The sequence below is a fragment of the Grus americana genome, chromosome 5 (genome assembly GCF_028858705.1).
Source record: "Grus americana isolate bGruAme1 chromosome 5, bGruAme1.mat, whole genome shotgun sequence".
NCBI lineage: Eukaryota > Metazoa > Chordata > Aves > Gruiformes > Gruidae > Grus > Grus americana.
The window spans coordinates 4,959,150-4,982,437 of record NC_072856.1 but is presented as its reverse complement, the minus strand read 5'-3'; the positions used below and the strand labels follow the sequence as shown (position 1 = coordinate 4,982,437).

General features: G+C 37.9%; 1 protein-coding gene across 3 annotated transcripts in view; it reads right to left on the bottom strand.

Annotated features, from left to right (window-relative positions):
• PRMT3 (protein arginine methyltransferase 3) overlaps nucleotides 1-23,288 on the bottom strand; it is a 59,815-nt gene that overhangs the window by 5,781 nt on the left and 30,746 nt on the right. For all 3 annotated transcript variants that reach the window (XM_054827642.1, XM_054827643.1, XM_054827644.1), the window contains exons 11-15: nucleotides 23,018-23,096; nucleotides 17,764-17,951; nucleotides 14,841-14,927; nucleotides 5,353-5,403; nucleotides 5,064-5,151 (exon numbers count right to left, since the gene is read on the bottom strand). In XM_054827642.1, coding sequence (XP_054683617.1) covers nucleotides 5,064-5,151; nucleotides 5,353-5,403; nucleotides 14,841-14,927; nucleotides 17,764-17,951; nucleotides 23,018-23,096 — 493 coding nt within the window. The remainder of the gene's footprint in view (nucleotides 1-5,063; nucleotides 5,152-5,352; nucleotides 5,404-14,840; nucleotides 14,928-17,763; nucleotides 17,952-23,017; nucleotides 23,097-23,288) is intronic.

The window sequence follows — 23,288 nt, the reverse complement described above, 5'->3', positions numbered from 1 at the left end:
TGTCTTTTCCTTTCACGCCTTGAGTATATTCTCCAAAGAGTTTTTTTACTCAATTGGCATGTTTCCACTCTAAGACAAACTATGAGCTAGGCTGCTGCAAAGAAGTCTACACAACCAGTTGAGTAAGCTAAGACAGTCTTTATGGCTGCCTAAGATAACCAAGACTCCCAAGATAGCTCAAATACCAGAAATATTTGCCACAGGGAACCGTGAAGGTCAGATACATGGTCCTCCAAAAAGTATAGCTGCAGTAGCCAAACTCACTCACCTAGAACTAGTCTTAATTCACTAGTGTTTGTAGTGGAGCTCCTAAACTGTGGAGCCTTGTCCAAATCTTCCTCTCTTAGCACTTGTAACAAAATTCTGAGAAAACTAAGATTGCTGTTGCTATATGAGCCATATCCACTTGCAGTCGTGGAACTCGCAAAGAGGGTCACAGACAACCGCACAAGAAATCCATCCAAGTTTTCCTGTCTAGATACAGAACTTCTGTTATCTTTCGATGAGATAAAACAGCCACGGGAAGAGATTCTCTCAATTTAGAGCCTGAAATACACACTTACAAATGTTTCTTGAAAAGTCAGCAGGATGATTTTAAACTGCAGATTTTGAAAGATACAGCCTAAGACATGCAAGATTTAGTGTGACCTCAAAATTCAAGTTTTAACAATTACTAGATTTTAAAAGCAAGCATCATTTTTGGAGGTATCACTTGCAAGTAAACAAGTGACAGCGTTCTATAGACACCATGCTGCAGCTGTGGACAGGCAAAACAGACACTAAAATCTCAATTAGGAACTGAATTATCCAACCGGGATGCACAATATTGAAGTATTTCAGTACAAGATCAAAACCTTCAGACAGATTAATTGTGCCAGTGTTGTTTTCCTACTTTTAACAAAGCTCTCTAGGTAGACAAATTAACTTTTTTTCAGTTTGTAAATTTACAAACAGCTACCCAATTATGGAGACCGGGGAGTTAAAGATAATCAAGGATTTTTACAGGGGCTCAGTCATGTGAGTTCTACTTCAGTTTTGCTGTGCTAGCCCTTTTTAGCACCATAGAAAAAACAAATCAAGGTTTTATTTCCACTGCAAGGCAATATCAAGAACACAAAATGCCGACAATATGCTGTTTTATCGCTAATAGAATTTGCTTGCATAGAGATCTGGGTTTTAACTTAATGCGTTGGTACCGACAAGATTCCGCGAGCCCTTTAAAATAGCATTTTATTTATTTAATAAATGCTAGAGACAACCAAATGAGAATGATATTCTGTATACAGTTTTTGGTTATGAAACTTAGCAGGAATATTTCGACAAACAACAAAAGGAAAATACTTATGTTTAGACCATTAATAAGACAAAGATACTGCTTTGGCATCTCAATTTCAACTTTCAAAATGAAGACATTTCCAAGCTATTAAAAGGGCTGCTAAGTGAAGCCTTGTACTCTGTAGGGAGTCTACAATACAATACACTTTGGACTGAGAAAACCCAGTTTTTCTGGCAATAAAATATCTAGCTTCTTTCTCCAGTTTCTTTAATTTTACTGCTTGCTAAGCAGTTAAAGCATATCCAACATGCTGATGCTATTTTGTTTTACTTCACTGTGCATCAGCTTCAAGTCTCTCGCCACAGCCTGTGAGGAGGAAAACTAGCTTTTCAGAATACAAGAGTAGTAAGAGAATATCCCCCACTCACACATTAAATCTAAACCAAATCAACAGAAATTATCCATTGAAACTATATATAAAGCTGTCTACCAGAGTTAGGTATCAAGCAGAATTTCAATGGCAAATCAGAAGTATTAATTAGGTTTAACTTTTATTGCCTCACTCTCCAGATCTTTGGACCTAGATTAAACCTCTCCCGTTTCATCGCAGAGAATTTGCAAACACTGCACGCCTAGCGCAGGCTGCGGCAGGAATGGCAAAGGAGGGAGGATTAGTTGCAAGCCCCATCCTTTGGCTTGTAATGGCTCGATTCCGTTATCGTTAGAGATCAAAACATTCAGTCTTTCTTTATGGCTGAGAAAATAGATCTGTTTTTACAGCAAATAACCTGGCATCAAACAGCTGAGAAAATTAGCTAATTCACGCTGCGGAACAAAACAATTTTGCCGTGGCATAAAGCAGCCTCTTCCTAGTAAATACCCAACAGGTTCAGATATCTGTAAGCTTAACCTCTTTTACAGAGCAAATCCAAATATGACAGTGCTTTATCACCACCTTGGGCATATCCCCCAAAATCTATAAAGCATCTGATAGAGACGTTAAGTCAGCCTATTTTACTCAGAATTAGAAATCTGAGGCAACTATTTTTCTTTACTGGGGAAAAAAAACCCCAAACAACTCCACACAAACACACAACACTGCCCTGCCCGAAAGATGGTTTCAAAGCAGGAAAACATTTTAAATGCATTTTATACCACCAAATTCCTCTTTCATAACCTACTAAAATACTGAAAGCAAATGCCACCATGGGTACACTGGTCAGATTATTGCAAGGCTCAAATCATACTAGTTCTATTTATTTTGCAATATTTACTAAGAAAGGAGCTTGTCCTGACTCAAACAATACGTTTAGGCGCAAGTGGAACTTCTTCGTTGTGTCTCCCAGTGCCATATATACACATTTCTTATTCTAAGAATTTATACAGATTGATGAATATTTGTAAACAAAGATGGACATAAAGGCTGAAGCCTTCAAATGATGCTAATGTGTTTAATCTAGTACAGTTACTTTTTTCTTCAGTTAACTTGCATTGAGAAAAGTCCATTTGAAGACAAAAAAAATTCAAGGAGAAGGGTCACAGAGAATGTTGTTGTTTTTTTGTTTTTTTTTTTTTTTAAATCACCGCCATTAAGCAACATTACTATGTAAATATCAGGAAATACCTTCTGCCCTGATGGGCTTACATTATCCATAACCAAACATCCCACAGAAATGGCAAAGAAAATGGATTTACATGAAAAGTTTCTCTCAGATCTTTCTCTAACACTAGAAATAACTGGTAGAGAATCCTAGATTAAAGTGGTAATTTTATATGATATAAAAACAGAGTGTGTAAAAGAATGGGAAAGGGGAACTTAAATAATTACAAAGAGAAGGAGACAGAAAGAGTAGCATGGCTGTAACAAGATTTGTTACAGGAATAATTTTAAGAAATATGAGCTACTGAAGAGAAAGGAGTTACAGTAAAAGTGATCTTGAAGGTCAACTAGGTAGTGTTCACTGCTTCAAAGCACACTGTTTCTGCAGCTGTCTTCAGAAAGTCACCGCACCCAGACTGGAATTCCAGAGCCAGCCACACCTCCCAGTAATTTCACACGTTTGGTAAATGTCAAATGATCTATGTAATATTAAATAATGTGCATATTTTAACAAATGTCATTGCACTTAAAAAAATTTCACTTCACACTCTATGACATTGAAATTTAATGAGTTGCAGCAAGGAGACCTTAGCCAGCCTTGTCTAGAAAGAGAAAGAAACTCAACAGAAGACAAGCCAAGTAAGTACAAACGCACCAATGCATACGTGCGTCCCAAGAAGTGACAGGACCTAAGAATACGCAAATAAAAACTTAAGAATATTAGGTTACAGCCTGAAAGAGAGAAATGATTTGTCAGATAACATAGACCATAGTGGCTTTAGGAAAGAAGCTCCTGGTAAGAAGTTGTCATGGCCGATAGCTAGAAGCAGCAACTACAAAAGCAGTTGGGAGTGCAGATGCTGTTTCACCGTTGCACGTTCATAATTAAGGCTGTTAAGACAGACAATATTCCATCTACCTCAATAGTTCTCTATAGCACCTCCAAGCCTCTTGACCTCAGTTTCCTTTGCAGCATCCACATAAGTTTTTGTATGCCTTCTCCGTGTATGTCTGGTCTATTTATAAACTGTTCAGGTCAGGGCCATATATTACCCTGAGTTTATTAACTGACCAGCAGAAATGAGCCCCATTTCAAGGTTCTTCCCTTGGTCCGGCTAGTCTGTAAAGAAATATGGCCCTCAAAGACTACTTAACCATTGGGTAAGAGTTCAACAGTGGTGCGTAAATATCTAGTGGTTAAGTGGACAAAAATAAAAAAAAAATAATAAAACAGCATAAAAATATAACTACTCTATTTCCTTCGATTATAAAAAGACTAGAAGAGTCTGAAAAAGTGCAGTTCTACAGGAAGAAGAGGGCAAAACTTATAAACCTTGCCCGGTTGTATGTCCATCCTCTTGCATGACTATCCTGTGACAGTCATGGACATATTTCTGTGTCTATAAAGCAAGAACTATTTGACTGCTTGTACAGAAATATATTTGCAAGACTTAAATAGAACTACTTAAAACCACTAAGGAGCATCACTTTAGCCTTCAAAACCTTACTTCAAAGATTTATCATCTGAATTTTGGGTTACACTGATGACTACAGAAACCTTTCTACTTGTATCAAATTCAAGGTGAAACATATTACAATACTTACCCATTTTGTAAAGATTTACAGTGTATCAAAATAACTTATTCCATACTTCAATGAATCAAGTTCATGGCTGTGAACTCTTTGAAACTGTTTTCAATTTCCAGAGTAATCCCACAGTGCCAGGTACAACACTCATCCGCATATTCACAATTCATTTAACAAATACAGCACAGTTCAGGAGTGCCACAAAAAATCCTGTGCAATCACTTGACAAATACGATACTTAAAAACATTAGTAATGTTAAAATTAAAAGAACTTTAATAGCAATGTTCTGGTCTTAAATTTTTCTGCCTCATATTTTAATACCTAAGTTTTCTCATCAAAATTACAGTACGGAGCTAAGTACAAGACATATGCCCACATACCTATACATATGCACACATTTATATGCATTTTTAGATATAATTTTGTAGACTATAGATAGGTATTTCCCAGTGCTTTGCTTAGACAAAAAATTTCTTTAATAGCAGCTGAAAGATTTATTAGTTCTTTTTAACACTTACGTCATTCTTAAAGTATTTAAGTTTAATGGTAACAGCAGTGTCACACAACCATTGTTGCATCACAACTGAATTTAAATATACCTGCTTCTACAGGAATTGGTTTCTCCAGGAGAAAAACTGTCTGTTTCCAGTGTGTTTTGGTACACTGGGGACCAGTTGAAAACAAGACCTGCAATGGAAGAGTTCAAGAGTTTGATTAAGAACAACATTTTTGATATCACACCACATCAATCAATTACCAAACACACAGGCACATGAAGCATTTGCTACAGAAAAACAGACTCACTGCCAAACACCATGAGGCAGAATAAAATACAAAACCACTCTCATCTCTCAAAGACATTTTTAAAATGCATAACCAAATACTTACCCTGTTGTGACAGTTCTTCTCAAAAAATATATCAAAATAACCAGCGATTGCCTATAAAAATAAAAGAGGAAAATGCAAATATGATAAAGGAATAATAGTGACACTCTTGAAAGAGTAGATCATTAATATATACAATTATTGGGATGTCTACTCCTTTTCAAGCCTTTAATAACAGGAACAAACTTAGATTTATGCTGTCAAGCATACTAGAAATCCTAAGACAAAAAAAAAAAAAGCTGTCATCACACCTTTGTTCTACTTGAGAATATTCAGCCCACTGTAAGTCCATTTTATTACATACCAAATTTTAGTCTGAGTTTCCAAAATAGCCCGCACACCCTAACAGCAACTGAAATTACATATAAAAAACCCAGCCTTTCGAGATGTGCAAACCCACAAGCATAAAATTCAGTCCTTGTCCTCTACGGTTCCCACAACCCTCGCTAAATACAGGCACAGCACGAGGGATTCTGCGTGACGTGTTCGCTCTTTGCGTAGCTTAACGCTATTTTCCACAAAAGCTCCCTGCAAATGGAGGCAGAGCGTCATCAGGCAGGGAATATTTTTCTTCCTCTACTATACACAAACAGAGAAGGGAAAAAGATTCACAAGTACCTCATGCTGGCTTTTCCAGCAGTTAATAATTTCTACCAGTAGCTCTCCACAGGATTCCTGGGAACACTTCTTCTGTCCCTCCTGCCATCCTACTCCTAACCTCAAAGAACCGCTCTCTTCAGTGCGTAATTCATTAGGGGGACTTTTCTTCCAGCTTGAAGAGGAAAAGAACTACAAAATGTCCACACACAAAACAGTACACCGACACTATTATACAGCTTTCTAATACTGTCCTGCTTTTCTGACAAAAAAACCTTGTGAGAGTCCCAGAAATTCAAAGTAGTCAAATAAAGAACTGGAAGATGCTAATTAAAGACAACCAACTCCACAGTTTCACCTCTGAAATCCTGTCCATGCTCACCTTTATTTGCTTTCTACTGTCTCCTACGAAAAGGCTAAAGCAAATCAGCGGGCCCAAGGCAGTTATGCCTTTTTATGCTACGTCAGCCTGAAGAGCTGACCCAGAACAGAGCTTTTGAGAGACTCCAACTACAGCAGCTGGGGACTCTCTATCCCTGCGACAGCAGGAACGGATTCTCCCCACATCAGCTATAGTACACTCAAACAAGATACGTACCAATTCAATGACGGCAAGCCCGTTGCATGAAAACTCACGGCAAAGGACTGATTACAACCTTCCTCTCACGGCACCAGTGCTTTTCTCCTACTCTAAGTCTAGGAAACTGGTTGTTCTGAATAGTTACAAGGGACAAGTTCTGTAGCATGCCCTTCATATTGACTCAGAGACAGATTGTGAAGGGGAAAAAAGAAGTCAAATATTACAAAATTAAGGTAACAAACTGAATGGCATAGGACTTTATCATTATGCAGTATGTAATCTGAATGACAGCTAAACTATTCCGGTATTTTTCCTCTCTAGTCTAAATCCCAAACAGATTTCACCAACACGGTGGAGAACACAACGTGTTAAGCAAGTAAGTCTAGAATCATAGAATGGTTTGGGTTGGAAGGGACCTCACAGCCCATCTAGTTCCAACCCCCCCGCCACGGGCAGGGACACCCTCCACCAGACCAGGTTGCCCAAAGCCCCATCCAACCAGGCCTTGAACACTTCGAGGGGTGGGGCCTCTACAACCTCTCTGGGCAACCTGTTCCAGATGTCTACGTTAAAGCATCCATGTTAGCTTTTCAACTAAGGGTACTCCAGAGAAGCCTGGCAAGTTCCAAATTCCCATGTGGGCAAATATTCTTAAAAAACCTCAAAAACCCCAAGGAGACACTGAGGGACCTTCATGACAAATGAGTACCACATGTCGAAATCGTGACTCTTCCATCCTTTAAGTAAAGTCTTATCACTCAATACTGAGAATCTCATTCCCAAGTGAATTACAGCCTTGTCTCTAATACGCCTTTTTGAGTAAATACTGAGAAGGTTTTGACTAAGTTATTGACCCATCAGACTACCTTTCTTGATGCACAATCTTTTCTGGACATTAGTCAGAGATCTGCTAAGCCATAAAAATATTTTTCAATCATCAGGTCAATACTGTTGATATGCTTACAAATAAGACCTAGGATATGATTACTGGAGAAAGGAAAACAAGGTTGTTGACAACAAAAATACATTAAGAACTGAGGGAAAAAAACAGGCTTCCACAGAAAATGAGACAGTCGAGCTACTTTTTGAACCAGAAAGCTAAAAGCTCCAGACATACCGTGGCTAAGATGGATGCAATTATCTATACACTTGGTAGCAAGAAGTAACAGAAACACCCTACATGCGACCCTGAGGAAAACATCCCCAGATTAGCATTTTTGGGGGATCAAGTTCAGGCTGAAAAGAAACTGCAGTTACAAGCGGTAATAACCTATAATCTCTGACTGCATTACAGAAGCCTATTTCAACAGTCCCCAAACGCAAGTGCTAAAATATCCCTAAACCAGAACAACCTCCATCACCCCCTTAAGGTATATTAGTGTAAGCCTTGCACCACTACAGAAATGATCCGGTACCCCACGTTAATGTCTTGGAAAATAAAAAAAAAAAAAGGTAGAAGTACATGCAGATGATGCTTTCCACAATTTTATCTACAATCACTAGTCCTGTATATTTAAAACCAAGTTCTCTCAAATCTAAAAAAACCCCTACACAAATCAAAGTTGAAATACCTGATAATACAAAACTAGCTAAAAAATTGTGCTTATGGTTATTATCTTCTTTGTAGGAATTTATATCTTCCCTTACATCTTAACTTGTTTTTTTAATTCATTACTTGGTGGTGGGTTTATGCTGAAATGCACAATACATATCTTTTATATTTAAGTACATTTCAGTGAAATAATTCTGTAAAAGTTAAGTAAGTTCAAAACATTTTCCTGTCATTTCACTTTTGAACACTACCACAAATTGCAGTAGCTGTAACAGCCAACGAGAAACTTCTATTAAATATGCAATACTACAAAGGAAGACACTTCCAATGTTTATACCTTGAAGGAAGATTAAGTCCTCCCTTCCTGTAAAATTTAACACATGCGGCTAAGAAGCAAAATAAGGAAAAAAAATCACTTACAAGTGGCATAGTAGGAAGCAATCACAGACACAAACATATTAAAATGGAGTATGGGGCTGGGCAGATTTTTACTAAAGGTGGCATCTTTTTTACAAGAAGTCAAACTAAAGAAAAGGAACAAGCAAATAATGCTCCCATAAATTCTAGATGATGTTTTACAACTACTGCCCTGTGGGTTTTGTTGTTTGGTTTGGTTTTTAAGCATAACGATAACAGTTATTTCTCCCGTTGCAGTTTTCCTCATCTTTTTGCTCCACCTTTGACAGCTCATTTACAATTTCACCAACGACTAATCAGCAAGAACTTGAGCCTTCTCTGGAAGAATCTTTCAAGTGCCAGTCTCTTGAATACCATGAAAGAGGAAAACAAAAATAATGACTTTAAACTGGTAATAAATAACTGCAACTCTAACCTGACACATGCTCTAGCCTCAAAGGATGTTAAATGTTAGGAAACAGAGCAGAAATATTATTCTTCCTGTTCTCAAATAAATTGGCAGGAGAAAAAGCAGAGCTATGAGGACAAAAACACCAAGCTCAGAACAAAGTCTCCATATTTACCCAGGGAACTAAGAAGGTTAAATAAAGAACTAAGGAAATATTTAGGAATAGATGGACGTAACTGAGACTGCAAAGCATCATCCTATAAAGGTCAACAAAGAGTTCACTCAACGAAGAATAAAATATTCCTGAAGTTACAAGAGCAGCCACCAACTTCTAGCTGATTTTTCAAACCCAGGTTTTGATGAAAAGTTCGTGTAAAGCACCTTAAGGTCCTCATCCGTCACTGAGGGTTTCCAAGGTGCTCATGCAAACATACGAAAAACCTGTACATGAAGCACGCCCTCCCAGTAAGATTCACTTGTCTTCAACATATTTTTCTTCCCTCCCAGATAAATATTTTGAGCCTTTTCTCCCTTTATTCATGTAACATGTACCAAATATATTAAGATCACAAAAAGCTTTAATATATGCAATAGATGAATATTAGTACATTTTATTTATACTCTACCACTTAGAGCCCTTAGCTGCAATGGGAAGGGGAGTATAAATTTTAATTCAAGTATATCTGAATACTAAGGCTTTTTGCTAAAGAAAATGGCTGGCTGTACACGCAGATTTTTAACAGGATAAAACAAATGAGACTGCTCGACTCCTTATGAGAACTCGTAAAGGCAACCTTACCAATTCACTTAGGAACAAGGAATTTAAAAATTATCATCATCGCTATCACCTACAGTGAGTAATTTATCATTCTTGCTCTTCACCAGTATCATGTTCCAACAGTGAGTGGCTACAACAAATACAATTAGACAGCTGGCCACAGAAGTGGGAGATAATGTGCTTTTGATGGAGTTTATCCAAGCATGGAGATGGAATGTTTGTCATCCATGCGGCAGAGTTGCTGCATTTTTATCACAGGGAAAAGAAACCCCTGGCTATTAAACCTCAACAATTCTGTGTTTTAAAAAGACTAAGAATCTGGAGATCGCTGCAGAGGAGGCTACCAATAACTAAATAAATCAGAAGGACAAATTCTGCTTCATAACATGATAGAGTAGTCTTTCCTTTAAACAGAAATTGGGCTTTCAAGGTGTGTTTAACTGTGGTACCCAAAGCCAGATTTCCAACTTCTAGTTTTTAAAAAAAAAAAAAAAGAAAAAAAGAAAAAAAGGAGCTTCTCCCCTAAGGTTGGAATTAAAGACTTACATGCTAGTACTTATTGTTGACTTGCATGTGGAAGACTGGACATTAAGAAATGAAACTGTCTAACACGTAAGAAGATTTTAACAAGCAAAGATTTTCCTCCATCAAAACAATTTTCTCCAGGCAACTCAACTTCTTTTTTCCTCCTAAAGGTTTTAATACATCAGTCACGTCCTCTGGTTCATTATCCTTCTTTCACCCCCTTCCTCCCTCCCACTTTTTATACACATCCCCTGCTCTTTGACAAGATCTCTTGGGAGCAATGAAGAGATACTGCCATTTTCCTCCCAGGGGATATTGTTATTCAGCCAGGAAAGACCAACCTTGATGGACTCACAGGGGGAAATGCTCGCAAACAAAAGAGAAAGTTTGTCAATTGATTCCTACGCTGAGGGTAATCACCATTATATTTTATCTCAAAAGCTCACACAGTGATCAACTTAAAATACAATTAATGGAATATTTTCCTAGCAGCATCTACTAACTGATATTAGCCAGATGTCTCATTAAAATCAGCAGTGACAAACCCTAGCTCTTTACCAGGAAAATGCACTTTTGCAGGCTAATTAAATTTATTTTTGGCCATTATCTTTGTAAGACTGAAATGAAGTCAACTTGCACTGAAAGTGCTTTGAAACTATTTCATATAATGATTCCATGCAACCGTTTTGTGCTTTGAAAATCTTCAATCTGTGAAAGCTAAAATAATGATAAAGAAACTTAATCCTAAAAGATACTACTTGGTGGTAAACCACAGGAGGAAAAAAGAAAAATCAACAGAAATAATACGTGCTCTGAGAAAAGCCTTGACTTCCCCTCCACCTCCAAAAAGCTTCTGAAAAACTAAGCACCACATTTAACATGTTTTTGCTCAATCTTGCCATATTTCTCAGATTTATTAAGACTTTTTTTTTCTTGAAGACTTATCTAATTGCTTGAACACCTAGAAGAAAAACTTATTTAAAGCATGAAGCTTTTTTAAGGATATAATGTGCATATATTGCATATAAGATGCATTACAGGATCATCTGCAACACCCTTAAGATGCACCTACAGAAAGACATCATGCTGATTTGTTATGAGCATGACTTAACACTCTGCTAGGCTGTTTTTGGGTTTTTTTGTGTTATACTAAAGTGTAAGAGAAATTTAAAATAATTTACACGTGGAAGGACAGACTAGAGTCAGGTATGTTTTCATTAATACTATGCTCTTAGGTTTTGGGAATGGCATAGCTTTTCTATTTCTCATCAGTTCATCACCACGTCTGGGCATTTACGTCCTGACTTGGTCCATTTATTTACAAACAGAAAAGAGTTCACCTATTCCCTACTGAACTGCATGGTTTTCAAATAAGCCCTGGCACAATTAAGTGGCACTATCATCCAAGCAGATAATTAGCCACGAGATCAGCAACAAGGCCTTCTGAGAGCAAGAACAGTGGTAATATCCAGAAAGAATAGAAGTATCTATTTCAGCACTTACATTATCAGTTTTCAGGAAGGAAAAGGTTTGTACTAAAAAGTGACAAAGGAAAATATAGGGGAAAAAATAAAATCAAAGGATGAGAAAGAGGTGGGCGGGTGGCAAGTCCCAAAGGTTAGCATTAGGCTTGAGAGAATAATCTTCCTGTACTCCCTCCAGCCAAAAACCAGGAAAAAAGCTCTGTTCCTAACTGTCTCCTAAGCAAAGCTTTCCTGCAGAAACAATTCACAAGAACAGAAATAATGGGGAAATCAAGAAGAGGTCAACTTCTCTGCTGAGACTGAAAATAAACACAATTTCAAACAGTATCTACTAAAGGAAAAAAAGAGACTGAGGAAAAACTAAGGTCAGATTTTAGAGGTATTAAACATCTTGCCACAGAAATGAGAAGTGCAGTCTCTCCTGTCTGAGAGGTCCTGGGGGTGTTCCAAGTCATAATCAAAGCAAACGTGGTAATGAGTTGGTAAAAAGATGGCAGTACGGCTCTGATTCCTGACAGCTTTTATTCCCTACTGTTCTGTTACCACAGACATGCAAACAGGTTGATTGGAGGAAGCCGCAGACCCCAATGTGGCTCATGCCTCCAGAGTTGCCAGCTGAAAGTTTAGCTCTTCAACGATTAACATGATGCTGCATACTCCTCCCGGGCAAGGCCATCACTCCTTGCTCCGAGTACTCGCTACGTCACTTCCCATCAGTGCTACGCTTCTGCAAAACCACAATTCAGTAGTAACAACAATGCATTCCATGCTGCTGACACATTTCCACATAAGAACGTCTACCCGACACTCCTCTGCAGCCACGCAGTGCCTTGGAAAGGAGCAGCATGGAAACCCACAACCCCGTGACACAGTGCAAACTAGTAGTTGAGCTGCAACAGGATCCACAAAACAACTAACTTGGGACCATGCACCTAAGCTTTCCGCTTGTGTGGTTTTTAAAGGCAGACCGCTTCCAGAGGCTTGAAGTTCTGATGGTAACAGCGGTGTGAAGTTAGCTTTGCTGCTGCTGGTGGCACTAGGAATAAGACAACCGAATCTGTTTTCACACTTTGATGGCACAGAAAGGGCTGAGAAAAGGCTGCTTTGAAATGAACACTAGGTTGTGAGCTAAAAAAACCCCAATATATGCAAGCATATAAGGATGGATTTCCAAATTGTTATTTTTTGTGATTTTTTTTTTGGTAAATTAAGCAAAAATATTTAAAAATATTAATATTTTAAAAATGCAAAAACCAGAACAGCCAAGTACAAAAAGCCAGAATTTTGGGAAATTTAATAAGCAGCTTCCTCTTTTTGTGCAAAAACCGAAAAGCCGGTAGAACAACAAAACACAGATGCAAACAAGAAGAACATCAGATGTTATTTTCAAAGGACAAATTGCAATCTTAAAGCATCTCCTCAAAAATTCTCAATATAAATAATGGACTTTTATTGTTCATTTACTGCAAGGTTAGGCAGCCTGATATGATGGATGAACTGTCAACCCCCAACTAAACTTCTACAATCCATCATAGAAAGAGTGGAAATTTCACTCAAAGTGTCAATAAACCTAAATGATGAAGTGCAAAATACTTTACAGAGTTCTGATCATTTTTTAGAACCTGCATTCACTGCAGAATTTCAGAAACGCTGCTCTTCCCCCATTTCTCTCCCCTTCTCCCTGGAAGTCATAAAATGCAGGTGTACATCTTGATTTATAAGTCAATGATACCACAGAATCATAGAACAGAAATGAAGCTATCGTCAAAGTCTAGTGCTAGGGAAAATGATGTTTACCTAATAAACTATTTTACTCTACACAAACGTCAAAAAGATCGCCAAGATTTTGTAAAGATTTCTGTTTAATTAATCAGTTATTCAAAAGTGGCCACATGAAGAAAATTAGCCAAGGGCTGCACTGGAGCTTGGTCTGAAATCAAAGCTGACCCTGCCCTGAGGCAACTAGAATTATTCTACGACAATTAAAAAAAGAGATTTTTTTTTTTTTTTGGCGAATGCACAATAAAATAATGAAGATTTCCACTTAATAAAAACCAACAGGTTACTGTGTCTTAACTTGGTGATAACTGACAAATCATTATGAAGTACTGGTACATAGCTACTAACTCCCACTAGTAACAATGCATTAAAGTATACACACTGGAAAACTTCAGTTTAGAACACCAACAAATTCTTAAGTATCCTGTTCTACAGCAAAAGCGGTGGCAAATGCAGCAGCATGAACAAACATGCAGATCCATCCAAAACCAGGTATTACATTGCTTGACATAGGTATCCAAGAGACTGTCATCAGCTTAAGCGTTTACATTATACAGCAACATACTCTCTGCATCAGAGGAAGCCTGCGTCTCTTCTTCATCTGCACACGCAAAAGCCAAGTGAATCAGTTGGAGCAGACTTATCACAACATATTAAAAACTAGCTACCAGTTACTCCTTTGGACTGGTGAGGTGCTGTGATTTACTTAAAGCTGAGTATGAAACTCCCAGGAGAAGTATCACAATACGCTCATTACAAAAAATGTTAGTTTTTACTACAGATTTCAGAGCCTAATACAACCTTGGGTCAAATTTGACGAGGATATTTTAATAAATTGGTAGAAAGCATTTATAATTAACGCTAAATATAAAAGCATATTATGGCAATCATAAAATCTGTAAAAATTAGGTCATCCTGCCTTTGCTTATCATTTAGCATTTAAAAATACAATGCATTGCTTTCATCTAAGCTGCTATACGTTTATGACATGAGCTATAGCCTACTTTTCCAGTATCTATTTTGGTTTTCGCTCTTCTTACTAAACTCAGAGAAGTTCTTTTGAGAATAGCGACTGTGTCATTCTTGAGCACAGTGGTAACAACATGTCTGAACAGAAAACTCTGATCTCAGAAAATGGGCTAGAGAACAAAACCAGAACCACCCAAATGCTGAGGCTCCTTGTCTTTCCACTTCCTCACCTACCTGTATTATACCATAACACTTTTACTGGAGTTTTATATCCATCTCTCTACAAACAGGGCTCATTTTACACATCTGTCATGCAGAAATGAATGTTTCAAGGCAGGGACTGATGATAAATGAAGCTTAATTAATACACTATCAGTCCAATGTCATACTGACCGTATATGAAGAAACTAAAATTGTCTTACCGTACACTTTGTGCTCTTTGTAATGGGCAGGGTGAAATCTGAAGAGAATTCTAAGTCTGGAGTGGATGCAGTATTACAGTTGATATGCTGTCAAAAGGAATAACACAATTCATCAGTGACGGCGTTGTATTTAAATTGAGAACTTTCTTGGGATGAAGGGTGTTCAGTTGCTCCCATAAAAAGACAACTTTTCTAGAGCAACAGTAATTCAGCTCTCCAAAAACGGGAAGAAACTTAAAAACCACCTAATCCTATCTGCAGACTGGCAAAACACCGAAAACCTAAACTTCCTCCCCAAACGTCACAGTAAACAGACACTTTGACTAGTAGCGGTGTGGAAGTAGATATATCACTCCATTCAAGCGAGTCGCTTAGGTAACTTTCTTGATGACAGCTGCCTGTTGTTGAGAGTACGTAGCTTTCACAGGCATCCGTGCAGACATCCTCAGCAGCAATTAGCTTATAGGGCCACAATTTCTCAAGTCATTTCAGCTGTAAGATTCTGCATTACACTTCAGGTGACGATAACACTGTCAAATCAAACTGCAACCTGCATTTTTTTTTATTTTTTTATATATCTCTCTCTCTTTATATTTATAAAATCAGAGTTACTAAAGACCATTAAGCTTCAGTTTTCAGTTGTTAATAAAAATTCCATCACATTCTTTCACTGTATGAAGTTCTTTAGTTTACATACTCAGTTAAAGTGCTTTATCCAAGAACATCATATACCGCTGAAGTTAAGTGTCATATATGTTATTAATCAATATTTCTCCATGCTGCCTTGCCTTTCTTTAGGGTATGTTTTGCTTCCTGAAAAGTTGCATCACAAACTATTCAAAACAAGCAGCAGCAAATCTGTGCAAACACACTAAAATATCTTCTGTAATAAGCATATGATAAATTGGAACATTTTTAAGCTTTGCCTCAAAAATATAATCCATTTGTTCTGTGGAATGGCTATTGATTAAAACAATTTACTTATAATGCCACTGCTGCTCAACTCATTAATTTCACTACTTTGTACTTTAACTCCAGCAAACAAGCTCATGCATTGACTTTAGGTTATTTTTAAAACCGTGATTGCTAGTGAGAACAAATCACTATAAAACCATTGAGCGTAACACTTATGCAAAATGCTGCACGATGACAAACTTTGCTAAGCACAGACACCTGAGCTGGACAGTGACTGCTCATGACTGTATATATTAGAAAGGCATATGTACTATTAACAGTAAAGCATTTTGCTTCCCATATGACAGCACCTTATAGAACGCATTAGGACAATTTAACTGTAGTTAGTTATCAACACTCTCCAGATGTTGTTTTACTTTATTTGTTTGCCTAACAAACCAACAGAGCTCAACTTATCCACGCAGCTGCTAATTTAGAGCGCGTGATGTGTTCTTCATTTTTTTGTATCTCAAACTTGACCTATTGGCAAGAAGTATTCAACTACACTTCCGCTTGAATCAGGACGTGCTTATTCACTAACAGTGTCACTATAATGACAGGTCTACAAAGTATATTTCAACAACTGAGCTGATGGCTCTACTCTCTCCTTACACTCAAGGAAAACAGACACTTGTAAGCCTCAGGTCACACAACTTATCATAGATGTCCTTAGGAATTTTATTTCACTGATTCTAGAAGGAGTCTAGTCAACAAGCTCAGAGGATAAAATGTAAGACATATCTGTAATGACAACTTTATCTATGAATAAAGAATCCTGAAGTAAACAAAAAAAGGGGAAAAAGGATGTAGAGATGCACAAGAAAGTCCAAGTAGTTACTCAAGTTACAGACATACCATTCTCAGCTCTTCTTACGTTGGAATACCTGATTTAAAAAAGCTTAATACTTTTTAATCTTCTCTGCAATAAAAATATAAACAAGAAAAGCTTAAGCAATAACTTGCATCAGGATATACTTACCACAAAATAGCACCTCACCTGTCACTGCTTTTGTGGGCAGGATGACAACTGACCACAGCAAGTAGTTTCTATGCTGGAAGAGCCTGGAACTACCCTCAGTAACGGTGTCAAATTCAGGGATGAATTATGTAAACCCATTTTCTTATATATACAAAATAAGATAGGAATGCATTTAAATAGAGATTACCTATTTACTAAACAGGCAATTCCCACTGATGGGCAGTAATGTTACTGCCTTAAGCATTTTACACTAGAAAAGTAACCATATGAACAATAGTTACAATACCATTGTGACAAAAAACTATCTTGGTTTATAACAGTCTTTCTCTCAATTTGATCTGAACTGTTCAAGTTCTTAGTCAACACAAAGTTCGTCGGAATTTCAAACTAGTCAGTGTTCCGGAATTATATCTCATCACATAGGTATTCTCTCCTATGAATCACTACAAACTTTGCTGCTAGTTCTCATCACAAAGCTGACGTTTAAAAAGACAACACAGAAAAGTAAGCATAAAATTAATTCAGTGAGTACTACAGAAAATATTGTTGCCTTTTCAGACATGGTCATTCTGCTGGATGAAGCTATGAGTGGTGATAGTGAATGTTCTTCCAATGAAAGATCTTTAAAGCCAGCTAGCTTGACACAGAAATAGATAAGAAAGCCTCCCTGCAACTCAGTACACTGACCGAGGTGAAGAGGGAAGGACAATAGAAGAAAAGACTCTATTTTCTACTTTTTTGGGGTATAGCTTCAATTTCAGTTATGCAACTTGTAACTTACTAAAATGCAAGTAAACGTGGGTTTGTATAGAAGAAAATGTACAACAGACTAATCTAAACATGGGAAAATTACTTTATTAAGAGCTCAAACTTGTATTAATTGCTTTTTTTTTTCTTCCTAGGAAGTCTTACAGTCTTAACACCAGGAAAGTTACTGCATTTGTATAATTCCAAAGATGCCGAAAATTTAAGGCGGCTCTAGTATGGTACCTTAATGACAACGGCTGTAGATATCAGTGTGTTCGGATCCAGCACCTCCACAACAGCTTCTGGAATTACAGCCTTCTTCATGCAAGACATGTCAAAGCCATATACATCTTCCCAGAAAAGCAGCTTGTCCACATATTTATTCATATCCCCCACAGCTACTAAACTAATGGTGCAAATGTCAGGATAAACTGTAACAAGAGAAACAGATTCGTGAAATTTTATTTTAGACATGCATAAAGAGGACTTTTTCTTTTCTCTTGAAGTGATCAATATCTTGAAAGAACTTTTTTCAGCTCTTGGACAAGACACTTTTTCTGCTACTTTATTTTCTGGAGTCCCATTTGTCCAGAGAAGAGACGAGACATTGGAACTTAATTTCCCCAACACTGCTCTGGTAACAGCATTTCCTGCTCGTGACAAAGTATCTCTGTAGTTGAATCCCACTGCCAGGAAACAATTGGAAACTTGGTATCTGAAGAAAACAATTTGGAACATCCTATTCTGGCTTCTATACAGAGACTGCCCTAAAACATTATTTAATAACTGTAGACAGACACTCAAAGGAAAATTCAGGTGATGGCTTTGCAATAACAAAAAATCACAGTGAAAAGACCTTATTTCCAGAAAAGAGCAAATATTCTTACCCAACAGTTTTATTCCTGTTTTTCATCAGCTCTGGCTGGTACTTGCCTTACAGCCTAAAACAATATGTCTGGGTACTGGAAAAGAACAACCACTCTTCTGCCTGCACCTGCAGAGTATGGAAGCGACCCAACAGACAGAAAAGAACATCCTCATCGATTCTCCCCCAGTTTTGGGATGACAGCTATCATTCTTACTCTCTTCACATTTGTCCTCTCCTTTCTCCCAAGAATATCTTCAGAACACATACTTATTTACAGCTTTTCCAAATAACAGCGCAAGACTGACATTTGCTTTTTTAACAGCTGCCTACAGCAAAGCCAGTCGAGCTCTTGGCAATCCCTCTCCACTACTGCCTGGAAAAGACACAAAGAACGGCTGCTATCAACACGGCTGTCTATAGCACTATCAAATAGTAAGAGAAGCTCAATTTATACTTAGCTAGGTTTCTTTCCACAAAGAAATTTGCATGGTTTGGTTTGAAGAGTTTTAAAGCCCTTAAAGCCACATACGTTGAATTAATTCCTGATCTGGCTTTCAAAGCAAAATGCCTCCTAATAATCACCTTGTTTTATTTTTTATTGATACATGAACGTGGCAGCGTTAAGAAAACTGAAGCTAAGTTTCTCTCTTCCTCCCTAAAATCTGGTGAACTGTAAAATTAATTTTGTCCTCAGCTCTGCTTGAAATTGTAGCTTATCAAAATGAGCATGGAGAAATCATCGCTATAGCATGGTAAGTCAGAAAAGCAGTATTTTTTGCTTTGCAAAATACTGAAGACAGAAACAGCAAATTGAAATTAGACCTTTTATACAGTGAGAGTAGATTTAGCCTAAAGGAAATAATTTTATACATATTAATGATAAAAAAGAGTCTTCTCTAAAGAAGCCTTTTTTTTTTTTTTCATATGAAGACATTAAAGTAAGCAATCACCTCTATCTTTGGAATGACTAGTTCATACAAAATACACTGTCATTTTTCTCACTTTCTGACTCTTTAAAACAGTATCAATAAATAAATATCAGTAAGCTTAAACTGGAATCCCATCGGTAAGCTACCACCATCCCTACTTTGCAGATAAGGACCTCAAAGCAGAAGGCTTCTCCAGGAACAGGCTACAATTAACTCAGCAGTAACAAGGCAGTTTGATGAGAACCAAAACAGGAAAGTTTTCAAACCGTCTTGCCTGAAACCAATCATTTGGTTGCAGCACGCTTGACAACTGTCTCACACGCAGAAAAAATCAACGTCCGGTGGTAGGAGTATTTGCAAGCAGTTTCTGCAGCCATCATGAAGGGATTTCAACTTCTCGAAGCTTTCATATTGCTGTTTACTAGCGTGATGACTGCATTATATTTGGCATTACCTCCCAACACTTCAAACCTTAAGGAGCCACCACCGACACTCCAAAAATTAAAAGACAGTGTGAAACAGACAATAAGAGCACGTGACTACAGCCTTTGAGGGAGTATTTTCCAGGGAAATGCTTTCCATAGGACGCAAGGGGTATGGCGAGAAGAGGGGTGAAAAGAGACTGAAAGTCCCTAGTTGTAGAATACACTTACAGGAGTGCGCTAGAAACGCTGAAAATGAAAACCACTGCAAAAAGTGATTAATTACTTTATTATCTTCTTTCCTTGGACTAGCTCATGTTTCTGGGACATTCTGTTAACAGGAAAAAGTTTACCGTGTATATCAAGCATGAAATATTTGAGTGGGACCATAATCAGTTTTTATTAAATCTCTTCGTCCACACAGCAAATCCTTAAATCAGCAGTGGAACTCATGATCGATTACACAAAGAGGTTAAGAACAAGTAAAAAAGTAAACGCTAACGCTCTAATCTAACCCGTGTTTTTAGTTTAGCCTATCAATAGCAAATAAAAAAAGTACACAATGTCTGTTCAGACTTCACAAAAAGAAATCTGTGTTCCACCAACAGGGCACAGGCACGGTAATGCATTTACTTCCAAATTTACAAACCCACCCGTGTCCAGAAGCATATGCTATACTGAAGTTTGACTGCAAATGCAAGCATGTTATCTAAATATCAGCCTAAACCATCTAAACATGGTAGAGTTTTGCAAGCGCTTAAAAGCATCTGCTTAAAATTGCATTTGCTGTTTCACCCATTCTCCTCGATAATCCCTGGAAATCCTCTGCTCTTTCTGCAACCCTGTAACACTTTCCTGTGCAATCCTGACAGACTTGTCATTTTTTTCTGATTAAGCCTATAATTTAATAATTCTTCCTTCTCACAGGTGAAACGAACAAAATGCTGATTGGACAAATGCACATACTCCTCAGTGCTCTCACAGATTCATCGTTTTGACCATCTGTGTCCTTCTCGACTCAGTGCCCAGAAGTCATCTGTCACCAGTAACAGCTCACGTGCTGAATGGAATACGATGGGAAATCCTTTATCCCTTACCAATGCCTCACGAACTTCAGGACGCCGAAGGGTAAGGCAGCAGTCCTCCAGATATACGGAAATAATTTCAAGGGAATACCATCATCAGTTTGACATGAACAAGCAAACAGTATTATGTTTCGAATGATGCCTTCCTTAGCTATGTCACCCGTCAACGTGCGCTGCGCTCAAGTGTATGCAAAAATCTATACTCAAGCAAGTAACAAACAGATGGGTCCAGGGCAGCAAGAATTTTATGTTCCTGAATAAAGCTATTATGTACTGTACACATTACCCCAGACAGTTTGGCATAATCCACTTCAGCATGCCAATAGGCTAAATTGAAGTAACGACGATATGACTGACTGAACACAAATCTAGAAATTTCGATTCTATTCCCAGCTCGATCACTGAAAGATTTGATCAAATCGCAGCTGCTTCCATTGCTTTTCTCGGCTTTCAAACGGTCCCTGGAATAATGATCTTGGGCTCAATAGCACAAAGTGGCTTGAGACAAAATTAAGCTTTACGGCAGATTGAGGAGTTTCTCTGTTAAGACTTCACCTCAGAGTGAGCTCTCAGTTGTGGCTCATCTGAATTTGGACGTGCCCACAGTTCTGCCGCTGTTCATCCACACTACAGAAGTGGCACGAATCGCAGGCACAGCCATTTACCTGCTCTACAAGCTGGCAGAAGAGCAGCCATTGTTAGCATCATAAGGAAACGGCGTTCCATTTAAAACCTGGCCGTACTAATCGGCGACTGCCCAATACCGCACGCTCTGTGAAGAGTCAAATAACGGCCCGAGATCATTCGGAGACCACAAAGGGTAAGTGCACTGCAGAACCAGCATACCCTGTCTCTCAAAGGAAACCTGGGGAGGCACAAGCCACTACCAAACTTCCCAACAATACAAGTAGAGCCTAGAGAACAAGATACTGTTGCAGTTTCAATAGAGGTCAAAAATTTCTGGCCCTTTTCAGAAGGCTTTGGAAGTAGTAGCTAAACATAAAACGATTCCTTACAATTTTAGGAAATGTCCCTAAATTTAATTATATTGCAAGGTAAAATTATCATCGTATCTCTATACAGAGTACACCACAACTGCGTTCCAGATCTGACTGGACTATTCTATATCACTGAAAACAAAAAAGCTCTTATTCTGTCATGTTGTTCAAGCGGCTTCTAAATATTTTAACACATGAACAGTAATCTCTCGCTTGTATATTCAGCTTTGTGACCAAATGCTGAACAACTGCATAAACCCCCTTTTTTCTGCCGCACTCTGTAGCGTACAAAAGCTCGCTGCAATCAAAGGGAAGCACTGCAGCGAGCACTGCTACACAGTCATTAATCCAATCATTAAGTCAGCGTAGTGAAACTAACTATGTGCATGGTTAGCACAAAAGGGGAAAAAACCCCAGACTGATGACTACCATTGAAAAGGTCAATATGAAATACAATACTGACAAAGGAATTAAGCACAAGAAATAAGCACATGCAGAATACCGCATCACATGAGGACTAAATATTTACAGACGTTTAAATGCTGCTTAAGATGACACTATCTAAGCTACTTAAAAGGATAAAAGAACTCTACTTCAAAATAAAACCTTTTTGTTCCGTCATCTCCCTACCCGCCAGCCAGGAAGAAAAAGGGTATATTCCCACCAGGATAGAATAAATATGCTGAACTGAAGCAACGTAAATCCATTAGTCATTTCACGTGGCTTCTTGTGTTTGAAACTTATGTCCTCCCCACACAACTTCCCTCCTCCAGGAAAACATCCTATCCACTTTTCCTCTAATTCACAGTAGCTTACTCCAACAGTATCACATCTTAGAGAATAAAACTTCTTTTCCTCTGTTCACAGTTATGCAGAAATTGGGACTTCAAGAGGGGAAAACAAATGCCCACAATGTGTGGGAAGAAGGAGGAAAGATTTAGCCTGTACTTAAGAATAAATAACCCCCTCTATTCTTAAAACCACCATTAACTTGAGACCTTGATACCCCATCTAATGTTCTTCTATTAACCCAGACAGTAAATTAATGCCTTGAAGCTCATACTAATGGGAACATTCTTCATTTAGACGGGCAACTTTCTCATCCATGCATAGCTTATTCTAAGTCTCCAAGTTCATTTAGTTCCCCCCCCCCCCGCCCCGAGCTAAATTTATTAAAAGAATTAAGCACACCAACCTGAGCCTCCCTCTGCCAGGTACTTGTCCTTTGCATAGATGACAGAATCCAGCATTGACTCAAAAAGAAGAAAATAACCCTGTTTATAGAAAAGGGGAAGAATTTAGAAATCATTATGCTTCTTATGTAGCCTATTTAATCAATCTACTGATAGACATTATCAGTTTAAGAACTTTACATGCCCATACATCTCAGTAAGAGCCAGCACTCAATGAATTTCTCAACAATAGCATTGTCACTTCAAAACTTTAGTTACGTGAAATATCATCTT